This window comes from Pteropus alecto, unplaced genomic scaffold, assembly GCF_000325575.1.
Source record: "Pteropus alecto unplaced genomic scaffold, ASM32557v1 scaffold75, whole genome shotgun sequence".
In the NCBI taxonomy this organism is placed as follows: Eukaryota; Metazoa; Chordata; class Mammalia; order Chiroptera; family Pteropodidae; genus Pteropus; species Pteropus alecto.
Window position 1 is genome coordinate 20,705,313 of NW_006440638.1, and position 13,208 is coordinate 20,718,520.

The following is a 13,208-nucleotide window of genomic DNA, read 5'->3' on the forward strand; positions in this document are numbered from 1 at the left end:
AGCAGAGGCAGAAGCCTCATAAAGGGGCAGCCCCGCATCCTCACCCTGTCCTACCTTCTGCCACTGCAGGGCGATTTCTTGGATTTCTCCCTAGTTGTATGGCTTATTTCTTTAGATCCCAGGCAATTTTTCCTTGCTGCTTGCTCCTTGTTTCCATCACAACTTTGATTTGGTCACCAGAGGGATGAACAGAGCCTCTATCATCTACGCCATTTTTTTCTCTGTCATTTATATTCTTTCTCAAAGAATAATCAGACCCACCCACCTGAAAATCACCCCAGAGTGAGTTAAAAGTATAATTAAGAGCCTCCGGTCTATAGAATGAGAGTATCTGTAAGAGAAGAATCTTTTATTAACAAACTTTTCAGGTGGTTCTGATGTACTCTGATTTTTCAAAACTTCTAATACAATGTTTCTTTTGTAGATTCATGACAAAATTAAACAACAAACTAGAGCATATACTATGTGCCAAGTAGTTCAATTACGTAAGCAAAAAGAAACTTATAAGAGATTAAAAGGCAGTGAACCAAAATGTTGATAGTGGCTATCTCAGAGTATAAATTTACAAGAAATTTTAATGTGATTTCTTTTATATATTTTCTGTATTTTCCAAATTTACTACAATGAGAATGTTATTCTCTTCCTTTTTCTTCCGAAATATTTAAACTTACTTAAAAGCACAGAGAAAATGATAACAGCCATGTATCTACCATCCAGATTGAACAAACAGTACATCTGGTCATTATTATACTTTTGTAATTAGGAAAACACAATGAATGGTCAATCCAGCCTCATTAGGCCCAGGAGAAATAGCTTTGGCCACTCTCCTCTCTGGGCCTCAGTTTCTCATTTGAAAACACAGAGTTGGAGCTAAGCTTTCCTTCTTTTTAGCCTCGGCAGGTGTTCTGTTTCTGGATCCAATCTTTGACAACGGAAGAGGGGGTGTAGCACAGGGGTTAGGCGCCTATGCTCACCTCAGACACTTGGGTCTGGATCCTGGCTCTGCCATGACCTCAAGCAAGTTACTTAACCTCATTTTCCCTGTCTACAAAATGAAGCTAATAATAGAACCCATCTTCCTGGGATGTGGTGCTAATTAAATCATGCACAAAAGACGTTTAACTGTGCCCGGCATGTAGCAGTGATCACTAATGACGTGTAGTGTCTATTACTAGTAAAATGAAGGGAATTATAATGGCAGATGATGGTCTCGGTGGGCACATGTCACAGCTACCATCAATACTCTAACAACATGCCAGGCATCTTGTCAATTCACTCACATGTGCTATTTCATTTACTCCCCATAACAGCCCTATAGGGTAGATATTATGATTGCTTTCCTTACAGCTGAGGGACCTGAGGCACAGATAGGAAGGACCTGCCCAAGGTCACCCATCCAGGAAATGGCTGAGCCTGCCTTTGAACGTGGGTCATGTCTGACTCCAAAGCCAGTGCTCTAATCTAGCTTGAGTGCCCTCAGCCATCTTTGGAGTAGCTCTGGTTGGTGTTCAGAAGTATGGGGGACGGAAGGGATGGGAGGCTCTAGGTATGTCCCCACCTTGGTCTGGAGCAAGTCTTCCCATCCCCAGTGATCTCAGTTCTCCCCAACCTCCCTATACTGTACTGTGGACTCCAGGGAGAGCCAGGCCTGTTTGTCCCCTTATCTTCCTTCAGCTAAGAGGGGCTTTAGTCACCTCACAGCTGAGTCTTTGCAAACAGTTTGCCAACTCAAGACTTGGCAGGCTAGATTCAGAACAGGGCCAGCCTTCCCAAACCGGAAGCCCACAGGAATCCATTGCCCACGCCCCTTAGACCCTAGTGGTCAGATTTGCCTTAGAATATGTATCTAAAGTCCCAGGAATGACTGTAGTATCTAAGTTGGCCCCTAAAGATCCCTCTGTTTCTTTTTCAACTGAACCTGAGACTACGCTGTAGCTTAGACATGCCCTAGATCTTTTTGTGGACAGAGGAAGTAAAGCTGAGTTAGACCGCACAGGGTAGAGTTCTCAGCAGTTTTGGCAAACACACTGAGTCAAGTCTCCCTGGAATGGGTGAGGGGTAGAGTCAGTGGAACCTCAAGGCCATATCTGCAGTACCCAGGACATAAAAAATTGCTGATTCAAAATCATAGTTTCGAAGGTTTTCAGAACAGGAAAGAAAGTCCAAAATAAACGTTACTAGGAATCCTGCATATGACAAATGCTCAGGGGAAGTGTATGGACAGGGTGACCTGATGAGGTTTGCTCCACCAGGAATTAAGAGGTGCAGCACCAGCCATGGGCCAGAGTGCGGTTTGAGGCTGATTCTGGCTGAAATCTTTGTTCTTAATGGTCTCCCACAGGTGTAGGCCAAAGCATGTGGATTTGGGAGTGAGTAGGATCTGGGTTCAAATCTTACCTTTGCGCTTGCAAACCATCAAAAGGGAGTAACAATAGCACCTACCTTATAAGGACAAGAAATAATAGTTGTAAAGATCCTTGGCAGATGTCACATTCCCAGTCAATGGTGGCCCATTTTATACTCAAAGATTATGATAAATGGTTGACCTTCTACATGATGCCATTGGAAATATGAATGCAGATTGGAGAGAGGGAAACCTATGCAATAGGGGAATGTTTTTCTTTTAAGATGCAATGTAAAATCTTTATGTTTTCTAGATATTCAAGAAGTACAACATACAACTATGTAATTAGCTCTCGACTTGGAAGAAAAACATATAAAGAACAGTATGCTTTTCTCTATAAGTAAGTATAATCTATGCTTCCCGGAACACGGTTTGTTTATAAATTATGACTGTGAATTGAATCAAAACGCATATATTTTCATCAAAACCAAATTTTGATCTCTTACCAGTTCTCAATATCTACCAAAATATTTGCTGTCAAAATTGGGGATGGTGCAAAGTATTAACTCTGCAAATTAGAAAGCACGAGCAGCTTCCTAACACCTAATTTGTTGGTTAACTCAGTGGCTGACTGGTCAAGGGGGTCAGGAGTTCTTCCTTCTTCATAGCCAAGTCCTGGTCCAGGAATGGAAACCTGAGTTGCCTAGCACAGCTGACTCTAGAACTACATATTCTCATTTTCTTCCTACCAGTAATTTGTTCTAAGTCTGAACATTAACTTGTGGGTGCCCCAGAAAACTAGTACTGCTCAGATCTTCAGTTCCCAAAGGGCCGTGGCTGTTGAGAAGAGCTGACTAAGCCTTGTTTTCAGGGTGAAAGATCTCTTCCAGCACTCCAGCCTTGGGAGCTAATGAAGTCATGGGAACCTATGTTTCTGCTTCTTGAAAGAAGTAAGAAGAGAGCTGACTCAGCTGAGTGGGGTTTCTTTTTTCTCTTCCAGAGAAAAGCTAGTGTCCGTGAAGGAGAGCTACCTCTACCATGACTATCAGGCTGGAGATGCAGATGTGTTTTCCAGGGAACCCTTTGTGGTCTGGTTCCAATCACCCTACACTGGTGAGATCCACAGGCCCTTCTCGCCCGTGATTCCCCCAGCGAGCCCATGAATGGGCAGCAGCCCTGAGTATGGGCTGCGATCCTAGGGTTAATGCAGCATCCTTAGGGAGGCTTTAGGCTTGACTGAGAAAGCCATTGAGAACTTTTAATGCCTGAATGTAGAGGATGCAGTATAGTTTGATGGCACCAGGCTGGCTTCACAGAATGCCATGACTCAAGATCTCCCCAGCCTGGAGTCCACCTTCTTGAATCCTTGATAACTCCACTGTCTTTGGAGCATTTAGGCTGATAGAAATTATTTATTGCAATTCCTCAGTCCCAATCAAGTATAGTTATTCTTCCATTTAAAAAAATGAAGGAATGGCCAGCAAAGATGAACACCCCACCCCCAACCTAGGGTCTCACTCTCCTTCCAGTAACTACATAGATGTTTCTTCCACAGACTGGGGGTAGAGAGGAAGTCCAAGTGATTGCACCCAGAACTCTAAAACAATACTACTTGTATTAGCCACTAACAATTATTGATCCCTGATTAGAGTACAGGATCCCAGGCTCCTGTACTCCTTCAATGACCCTACAGTGTGGGAATCAGGACCACATCCAGGTTCAGAAAGGTGGAGTCGCTTGTCCAAGGTCACCCAGCAGCCAGGAAATGGACGAGCCAGGGTTGTGACTCAAGCCACCAGCTCAGGAGCTCATCCTCTTAAGCACTGTGTGGCACTCAGTGGAAAGTCAAGAATAAATTTGGTTTGCCAATTGAAGCTATAGAGAATCAAATATTTTTTCAGTACCTTCTACGTGCCAGGCTCTGTTCTGGGTGCTGGATAAGACAGACAAGGTCCCTCTCCCTGCAAAGTTATGTTGTAGTAGGGGAGATAGATAATGGCCAAATATATGCAGGGCTGTAAGTATGTACCTCTATATCTACACTACACAAATGAACATCCTGGCTTTTTCTGCCCTGGAGGCAGAGTATTGAGAAACATGGGAGAATGGTGAGAAAATTGCCAATAGGAAAAGAGGAGGTGGAGGCTTTGGGGGCAAGAGATGTCCTTCAGAGAGCACAGGCAACAATCCTCTTTGTTATGCGTACCATTCACATATCCTGACCAGGATAGTGTTCAGAGTGCTCCCTCCCCAGTAACGATTATTTTTTCTCCAAAACAGTCCTTGGCCTTTGTGAACTGCAAATAAACCTGTTTGTATTGAGCTTCCACACTTCCATTCTTCTCCCCGCCTCCCTCTCTCCCATGGGATGGCACCTCAGCCATGTCCTATTTAGAGTTTTCTCTCTTATGCAAGAAAAGCTGTTCCCTCTATCTGGGACTACAGATGAAGGAGTTAGCTATTCATCTATCTTTTCATTCATTCGCTCGCTCAGTCAGTTAACAAACATTTTTGAGCACCTCCAATGTGCCAGGCACTGTGCTATGTACTGGAACCAAGAGGGTGGATGAGACAGATAAGCCTACCTTCACCGTGCTAGGTTCCAGCGGGCCAAACAAAAAAATAAAGCAAGTAATTTCACAGCATGAAGGAAGTAAGCAGTATGCATTGACTAGCAGGGTGAGGGGCCCACCTCAGATGGGGAGATCGGGCATAGGGAGGTGTCATTAGGCCATGACCTGAAGAAGTCAAGTTCGAGAGGGCTAGGGGAAAAGGCATTTCGGAGGGAGGGCACAGTGAGCACACAAGCTAATTGGTGGGAAAGTGATTAGGATGGGTAAAGTGTCCAAAGAGAGGATGAGGAGGGAAACAGAGGCCTGAGGAGGGGAGCAGGAGATAAAGCTGCTGGATCAGTGTGGGGTCCTGGAGACAAGCTGCCAGGTCTGAGTCCTTGCTCCCCACTGTGTGACCACCCAGGAGCACCAAGGTCCTGAGTTGACTCAGACAAGCTGCCAGGTCTGAGTCCTTGCTCCCCACTGTGTGACCACCCAGTAGCACCAAGGTCCTGAGTTGGCATGGGAACCCAGGCGTAGAAGGAGGGAAAGCCTGAAGAGGAGGTGTTCAGAGCTCAACAGCTGCTACCAGCAAGTGGGCAAGGCTCAGTTTCGAGTCTCATCCACATTCCCTCAGTCAGGCTCCCTCAGTCCCTCCTGGTGTGGGGAGGGTTCTAGACACTCCACAAACAACAACAACAACAACAACAACAACAACAAACACAGACGAGTATAAACTGATATGCTTCATTTTTTTTAATTAGAAAAAACTTTTTTCCTTAGTACAAAAACCAAATAGGCTTATTATTTTTTAAAAATAGGAAATACGGTTTTTTAAAAAATGAGAAAATAGAAACTCCCACAATGCCAGAAAAGAACATTGTCTACCAGCTTTTTCTTAGCTGCGACGCGCGAGTGGGAGAAAAGAGGCTTTCATGTACTGAAAATAGCAGCCTTGCAATGCTAAGCTCATTCAGATCTCGGCCACTGGCTAGACTCTCTGGAAACGAGGAGACTCGGACAACAAGTCCATGCCTGGGAGGACAGCCTGTTTCCCTTGGGCAGTGTCTTTGGATCATTGCCCAAGAAAATGTGTGACCTCTGCCTCTTTCCTGTTCCTCAGCTGTCAAGGACTTTGTGATTATCCCCCTGCACACTACCCCTGAGACATCCGTTAAAGAGATTGATGAGCTGGCAGATGTCTATATGGAGGTGAAACGCCGTTGGAAGACAGAGGTGACGACCCTCTGTGTCTGCTGAATTCTCGTCTAGTAGGGGCAGAATCTGGTCCTTGAGAGGAATGAGTGGCTCCCTAAGAGTCCTCAGTCTTAAATACCCTTCTTGCTGAATCTGCCTGGGTACTATCCATGTGGGTCTTAGGAACTCATACACTGCTCCCCTGATAATGGCTGCCAAAATTCACTAAGGGAATAGCTAGTGCCAGGCACCATGCTGAGGCTGGACATAAACACATTTATTTAATCCTCCTAATAACCCTATGAGGTAACTATTTTATTCATTCTCCTTTGTAGTTGAGAACAGCAAAACAGAAAGAGGTCAAGAGTCTTTCAATTGCAAGTGACAGAATCTCATACTGACTCATGAAAAAGAGAAGCAATTTTTTGGTTCTTATAACTAAGATGTCCAGGAATAGTTCAGGCATAGCTGGATCCAGGGCTCAGACAAAATACTCAGGGCTCGGCTTGACTCTTTCCATCTCTTGGCTCTCTTTTCGTCTCTGGGTGGGCTCCATTTTTGGTCTGGCTCCACCCTTCAGCAGCTTAGGATAGAGCTTCTAGATCAACTGACAATGCAACAAGTGCCCTGGGATTGAGTGTGATTGGCTCTGATTAGGTCAAATGTCCGTCCCTGAACCAATCACTGTGATGAGGGGGTTGAGATGCTCTGATTAGCTAAATCTGTGTTAGCTCCACCCCAACCTCATACACTATGGTGGAGGAGGGAAGCAGTTTCCCAAACTAGGGGTGCTATTCTCACAGAAGGGGAATACATCTACCATCTCTTTAGCCTTAATTATTTCCTCACCTGGAAAACAGTGATGCCACCACCTGTGGCTGTGAGGGTCTGTGAAAGTACTTAGTAAATATAGAAGTGCTCTAGAGCAGTGGTCTCTAACCTTTTTGGCACCAGGGATCAGTGCTCCTGTGAGAATCTAACACCTGATGATCTGAGGTGGAGCTGAGGTGGTGATGCTAGCGCTGGGAGCGGCTGTAAATAGAGATGAAGCTTCGCACCCACCACTCACCTCCTGCTGTGTGGCCTGGTTCTTAACAGGCCACAGACCTGTACTGGTCTGAGGCCTGGTAGTTGGGGACCCCTGCACTAGAGAGCTCTTCCTCATTCTTCATTTCTCTTTTTGGGATGTGACTCCAGTGATTCCTTTTCTTCCTCAGTTTCACTTCCAAAAGTTCAAAATGAGTCAAGTAAAGCATGAGCACAGAGCTGGGCAAGGAGAACACAAGAGGTATATTTCATTGCTTATTTGTAAAGAGCAGAGCAAGAGAAAGAATAATTAATTTATTCCTAAAATTATGAATTCATTCAGTCATTCAACAAGAATTTATTGAGCATCTGTTAAGCGTTGGGCACTTGGAAGGCATCAGTGGCACAAAAATGAACGAGAGGGGAAACTCGTGCTGAGGGGCCTTCAGGTAGGCAGATTGGTGTTTGTTTCTTGACTTCTCCACTTGAACCTCCCAGTTGAGTGGTATAGAGCCAGCCCTCTATGCTGTTTCTACAGAGCTTAAAGGTCTTTCTACCACCTAGTGTTTGTGAGATTCAAAGGAAACTATAAAACACTTACTGCACACAGTGAATGCTCAGTAAATCCTGCCTCTATTAATAGAAGCTGGTGGTCACGACATTCTGTCTTCAACTGAGCCCATCATTCTCAGGGAAAATCATGACCACTGAGGTCAAAATAAAATGTTTTTGAAGAAAAGTCTAAAGTCAGCAACAGCCCCAAACAATAGTACATACAAGGAAATCTGATACTTCCTCTGGATTGAAGGATATTAAAATTCTGTTCCAAGAGCCCCACAGGGAAAAACATTTCCAAGATAGAATGATTCTGTTGGTGGCCTAAGGTTCTTCCCACTTCTCCAATAGACAGAATTTCCACAGGAATACATTCCCAACTTTAAGACAATAGAAGATAAAGAACAGTGCTAAAGCTGTCTAATACACCTCCCAAGTTCATTTTTCCTGCTTGGAAACAAAAGGCATTGATTCATTCACATGTTTAAGCCACAGACAAAAGATGTGAGGGAGTAAATTAATGGGGTTCTTTTATTCCCACCTAATGCTACATGCTGAATTACAGAAACGTGGTGACTAAGAACAGGAGGAAGCAGCTATAGTGAACATCTTTTTTCCCGTTAAGAACATCTTCTCTTGTACATACTCGCCTGCCAAATACTCATCAAAACTGTGACTCATTTTTAAACCCATGGCCTCTTCTTTGAAAAGGCAAAAAAAAAAGTTAAGACCCCGTATTAATTTGCTAGGGCTTTAACAGAAACTGAGTGGCTTAAGAAACACAGATTTGTTTCCTCATAATCCTGGAGGCTAGATCTCCAGGATCAAGGTGTCAGCAGGGGTGGTTTCTGCCGAAGTTTCTCTCCTTGGTCTTCCCTCTGTGTCTCTGTGTCCTAATCTCCTCTTCTTATGAGGACACCAGTCATATTGGATTAGGGCCCACCTGTATAACCTCATTTTACCTTAATTACCTCTTTAAAGGCCCTCTTCCCAAATACAGTCACATTCTAAGGTACCGAGGCTCAGGACTTCAACATAAGAATTTGGGAAAACACAATTTAGCCCATACCAGAACCCATCATTTACTGGGCATGGGAGATGGAGTCGTGCCAGCAGTTCTGAGCAAAAGTGTTTGGCAACAATGTCCACCAGGTGACTGACGCTCCAAGTCATATCTTTCAGAATTTCATTTTCATGGGCGACTTCAACGCGGGCTGCACCTACGTCCCCAAGAAGGCCTGGAAAAGCATTCGCCTAAGGACAGACCATAGATTCACTTGGCTGATTGGGGACCAAGAGGACACCACAGTCAAGAAGAGCACCAACTGTGCATATGACAGGTAGAAGGCATCTGCCAGAGGCTGCTAGCCCATTCAGTGCTTGGTATGCATTAGAAAAGAAACTCCTTCTTGGCAGATGAGGCACTTGTCTTGGAGAGCTGAGTTAATTAGATTTCAGGCCTCTCCACCTAGTGCTTTGTATAGTATACAAATTGCATTAACTGGACACTGTAGTTTAGCAGTGGCAAGTGTGGGCTTTGCTGTCAGACAGTCCTGGGTTTAAATTCAAACACTACTACTTAATATGTCTATGACCAAGAGACGTAAACTCTCTATGCCTTTGTTTCTTCACTTATAAAATGGAGATTATAGTAGCGCCTCACCCATGGATATATGATGAGGATTCAAGGCAGAAATGTGTAAATCTTATAACACAATGCTTTCTATATGGTAAGAGCTCAGTACATTCATTGCTGTTAATTATTCTATCACAAAGACATGCCACCGTTTACTCGATCAATCCCCTATCTTTGGGCATTATGTTATTATATTACCAAAGATTTGTTATTAAAAGTTCTGCTGAAATGAACATTCTATATATACATTTTGTTTATATATTTATGACTTCCTTAGGGTAAAACTCTGAAAATGAGGCCAGTTAATGCAAGGGTATTCACACTTCTAAAGCTTTTGCTGCACATTTTCTAAATGCAAGTACACGCATTTAAATAACATGCTCTTATATTTGTAAAGTCTCTCTGGAGATTTTCAGTCGGCTTTAATTTTTGCTTCTTAAATCCGGAGGGTGCCTGAAGACCACAAATGTTCGCGATCTGCCCATCCATAGAGGAGACCACAGGTCGGGAGGCCCCTAGGAAACCTGGTCCCATGGGTGGTTTCCTTTCCCAGGGCTCAGCCTGCCACCAGGGAAGCGTGAGATGGCCATCTGCGAGAAGATAGTTGTCTTACTTCTCTAGTTTTGAGGTCTGGCTTTCATTTTCATCTCGTGACCTCCTTCGTTCCTCTTGGAGCTTTCAGGCCTGGAGTGTTTGTTGCAGAAGTGTTCATTCCAGCCCTCAAAAGTGGAAACAACCTAAGCGTTGGGCAAAGCGGGGGCAAGGTGGGAAGTTCCAGGAGATTGAGCCCCATGCCCTCTCCCTCCTATTTGGAGGGGCTGCCAGCAAAACACATGCCAGTTATGTAGCCTTGGGCGGGTCAAGTCCCTTCTGTGGCCCCATTCTTCTCCCCTGGCAAATAGGAGGGAGGTGGCTGAAAACAATGAAGCAGAAGAACACTGAATCACAGGGAAAGATGTTCACAATAGATTAGGTGGGTGGGGGAACAAGTCGAAAAAGGTATTTACTAGAACCCTGGTGTTATACGCACATATGCCAAAGGATGGCAGGATGACATGTGGTTTTTTTAAAGATTGATTTCTTATTTTGCTGTTCTGAATTTTATGCTTTCCTTAATAGCGTGTGGCTTTTGTGGTTTCTAAAAAGGCATTATGTTTAATAAGGGAAGTAAGATGAAATGGTCTCAATTCCAGTCTTTGCTCTTTGCTCAAATACCTATTGAACACCTCCCACGCACTGGGGAAGCCTCCAGAAAGCTTACACGATCAGCTGGCCTGCCCACACACATACCTAGATGTGAGAAATGGAGGAACCTTACTTAACTGTGTTGTTCTAGACTCTCTGTGTGTGAAAGAATTGCTTTAAGAAATCTCCATCTGCATGTGAAGAGTTTACTTGTGGATTGAGTTTAAAGTTAACCGGGTGGTGGGTGGTGTTGGTAGCAAACACTGGAAACCAAATCAGCTGGCTGGAATCAGGGGAAGCTCATGGATGGTCATGAGCTAGCTCTTTGACTCATCTTGTCATTCTTCATCTAGTCTGTAGGGGCCATGTAGACCCCAGCTGCTTCTCCCCACTTGGTATCCATTAGAGTTTATGCTTTCAAAACCCATTTAACTATCACATTCACGTTTTTGGTTATCGCTGCAAAGCCGCTGTACTATGGTTTTTCTCCATATTTGTCTTTAAATCCATTCATTTCTTACCAAAATAAATTAATTTTAAGGGAAAATTCATAATGCTAAGGAGAGAAAGCAGTATCATTTGCCATAAATCAAAAGTAACTGTAAAAATAATCCCGGTGAAAACCTAACTGTAAATTCTGCCTTAATTCTCTTGCCTCTGGAATGCTTGGTGGTTGCAGCCTGCTCTTTCTGAATCAAAATGGGAGCTTAGGAGGTCCTACAGACAAGCCAGGCCCCTTCTCCATAATCGAACAGGGGAAAATAATTGCAAAGGAAATAAATATTCTCAAGATGCAAGATACTGCTATGTGGTGTGGTGTCCATGTGTCATATAAAATCTTCTTTTCTACCACCAGGGCTACCTGTCCACACAGGGAAACACTGTCCTGGTACCCACAGTGCCATGGCAGGGGCTGATGCTATTTTCCAGTCTCAGGCACCAGCTAAACACAGGTCTGGACTTTGAGCGCCATGTGAACGGGCCAGGCTGCTCAGTCAGTTCCAGATGTCAGACATGGACCTTGGTCTGATTTCAAAAATCAATAGGGTGAATTAACATGACTGTTTCCCCTCCCCTTCTGCAGGATCGTGCTGAGGGGACAAGAGATTGTCAGCTCTGTCGTTCCCAAATCAAACGGCACCTTTGACTTCCAGAAAGCTTATGGGTTAACTGAACAGGAGGTATGACTGCCATCTTGTCTTTCCATGCCACCGTCCTGAGAGGACGGGTTGGTGTCACCCTCTGAGGTCATCACTGGAGACACAACGTTGGGCCACTGGACTTTGACTCTCAAAGCCTATGATTCTGTGACTTGAAGACCTACCTAAATTTCTGATTGAGCTGGTCCAGGGATGGGTGTTCACCAGTGTATGATCTGTTGGGTGACTTTGGGCATTTGGCCTTCCCTCCCAGTGCCTGAATTTGCTCATCGCTAAAATAAGAGTGTATCCCAATTCTCAAATTTATCTCCCTTTTCTCTTTACAGGCCCTGGATGTCAGTGACCACTTTCCAGTTGAATTTAAACTACAATCTCCAAGGGCCTTCATCAACAGCAAAAAATCTGTCTCTTTAAGGAAGAAAAACAAGGCCCGTCGCTCCTAGATACAAGGGCACCTTTTTATTAACCATTCCTTGCCTCTCAATAAAAGAGCTCTAACAAGTATAAACTGCTCCCTGAACTCAGGAAACAAGACTGGTCTAAATGCTTTCATTTTTCAACTTGACTTTAATCCACTTTTAGCCTAATTGAGAGGATAGTCTTCTATTACCCTATTTGGGCTCGTATCTCCCCTGAATTGCTCAAAAGAAAACTGGAGGCTTTTGCAATCCAAAAAAATGGTCTTCGTGTCCTGAGCTAGAGTCCCACCCGCTGTCACGGACACGGTGCAACCCTGCTGTGGAGACAGGAGAGCCAGTTTCCAGTCTTTACAAAGGGATCCTGTTCCATGGGAAATGACCAGAAATGCCAAGGCCCCAACTGCGCCTCATAATTTGGGTAATTAACCGCTTTGGGAATCTGGCCCCTCCTGTCTAACGTAAGGCCACTATCACATCTCACGGGGATGAAGGATGAAGTCTTCTCTCACCTACTCTTCCTGCCTCTGAATTGTCCTCTGACTCAGCCAGCCCAGTAACCACCAGTGTCATGGTTTGAAATTTCATTCTGACCACAGATCATCTGCATTCCCACTCCCTCCTTCCAAATCCTTCAGGGGTTCTCACCACCATTCGGAGAGAGCCCAGAGATTTGGGACACCTGTAAAGGTCTCCATACCTGGTATATCAGCCTCATCTTTGTCCAGTCTCACCTTTGTCCCACCTTGCACTTTATGCTCAGCAGGACTTCCCCTTCCTTGTGCCCACGTGCCCTTCCCATCCCAGAGCCTGGGCTAAGTGCCCCGCCCCCCATGTATGCCATATACCTACTGTAACATTCACCACGTTGCATTTGTCACCAAGGCCACTATTAGGGCCCCTTGGAAGACCTGGTGGATCAAAGGCCCAGTTGGCTGGCAGGGACTCAAAGATTTTGCTGTTTCTGCAACCAAAGAATTGCAGAGGAATCCAGCAACATGGCACCGTTTTACCTGTATCCTGGATGGTGACCACTTTTGCTTGTTTTGCTTTGTTTCCCCTTCTACTGTTTCTTTGTTCAAGTAGTGCACGAACGTGGCTAACTATACGAGCAATACCAAAGAATAAGCAGTGACA

At 44.6% G+C, this 13,208-nt stretch overlaps 1 protein-coding gene across 1 annotated transcript in view; it reads left to right on the top strand.

The window, feature by feature from the left end:
* Positions 1–12,158, top strand: part of DNASE1L3 (deoxyribonuclease 1 like 3) — a 21,712-nt gene extending 9,554 nt beyond the window's left edge. The window contains exons 3-8 of the mRNA XM_006917509.1: positions 2,658–2,744; positions 3,345–3,457; positions 6,020–6,132; positions 8,857–9,014; positions 11,580–11,676; positions 11,982–12,158. Of these exons, the coding sequence (XP_006917571.1) occupies positions 2,658–2,744; positions 3,345–3,457; positions 6,020–6,132; positions 8,857–9,014; positions 11,580–11,676; positions 11,982–12,098 (685 nt within the window). The 3' untranslated portion in view covers positions 12,099–12,158. The remainder of the gene's footprint in view (positions 1–2,657; positions 2,745–3,344; positions 3,458–6,019; positions 6,133–8,856; positions 9,015–11,579; positions 11,677–11,981) is intronic.
* The last annotated feature ends 1,050 nt before the right edge of the window (positions 12,159–13,208 follow it).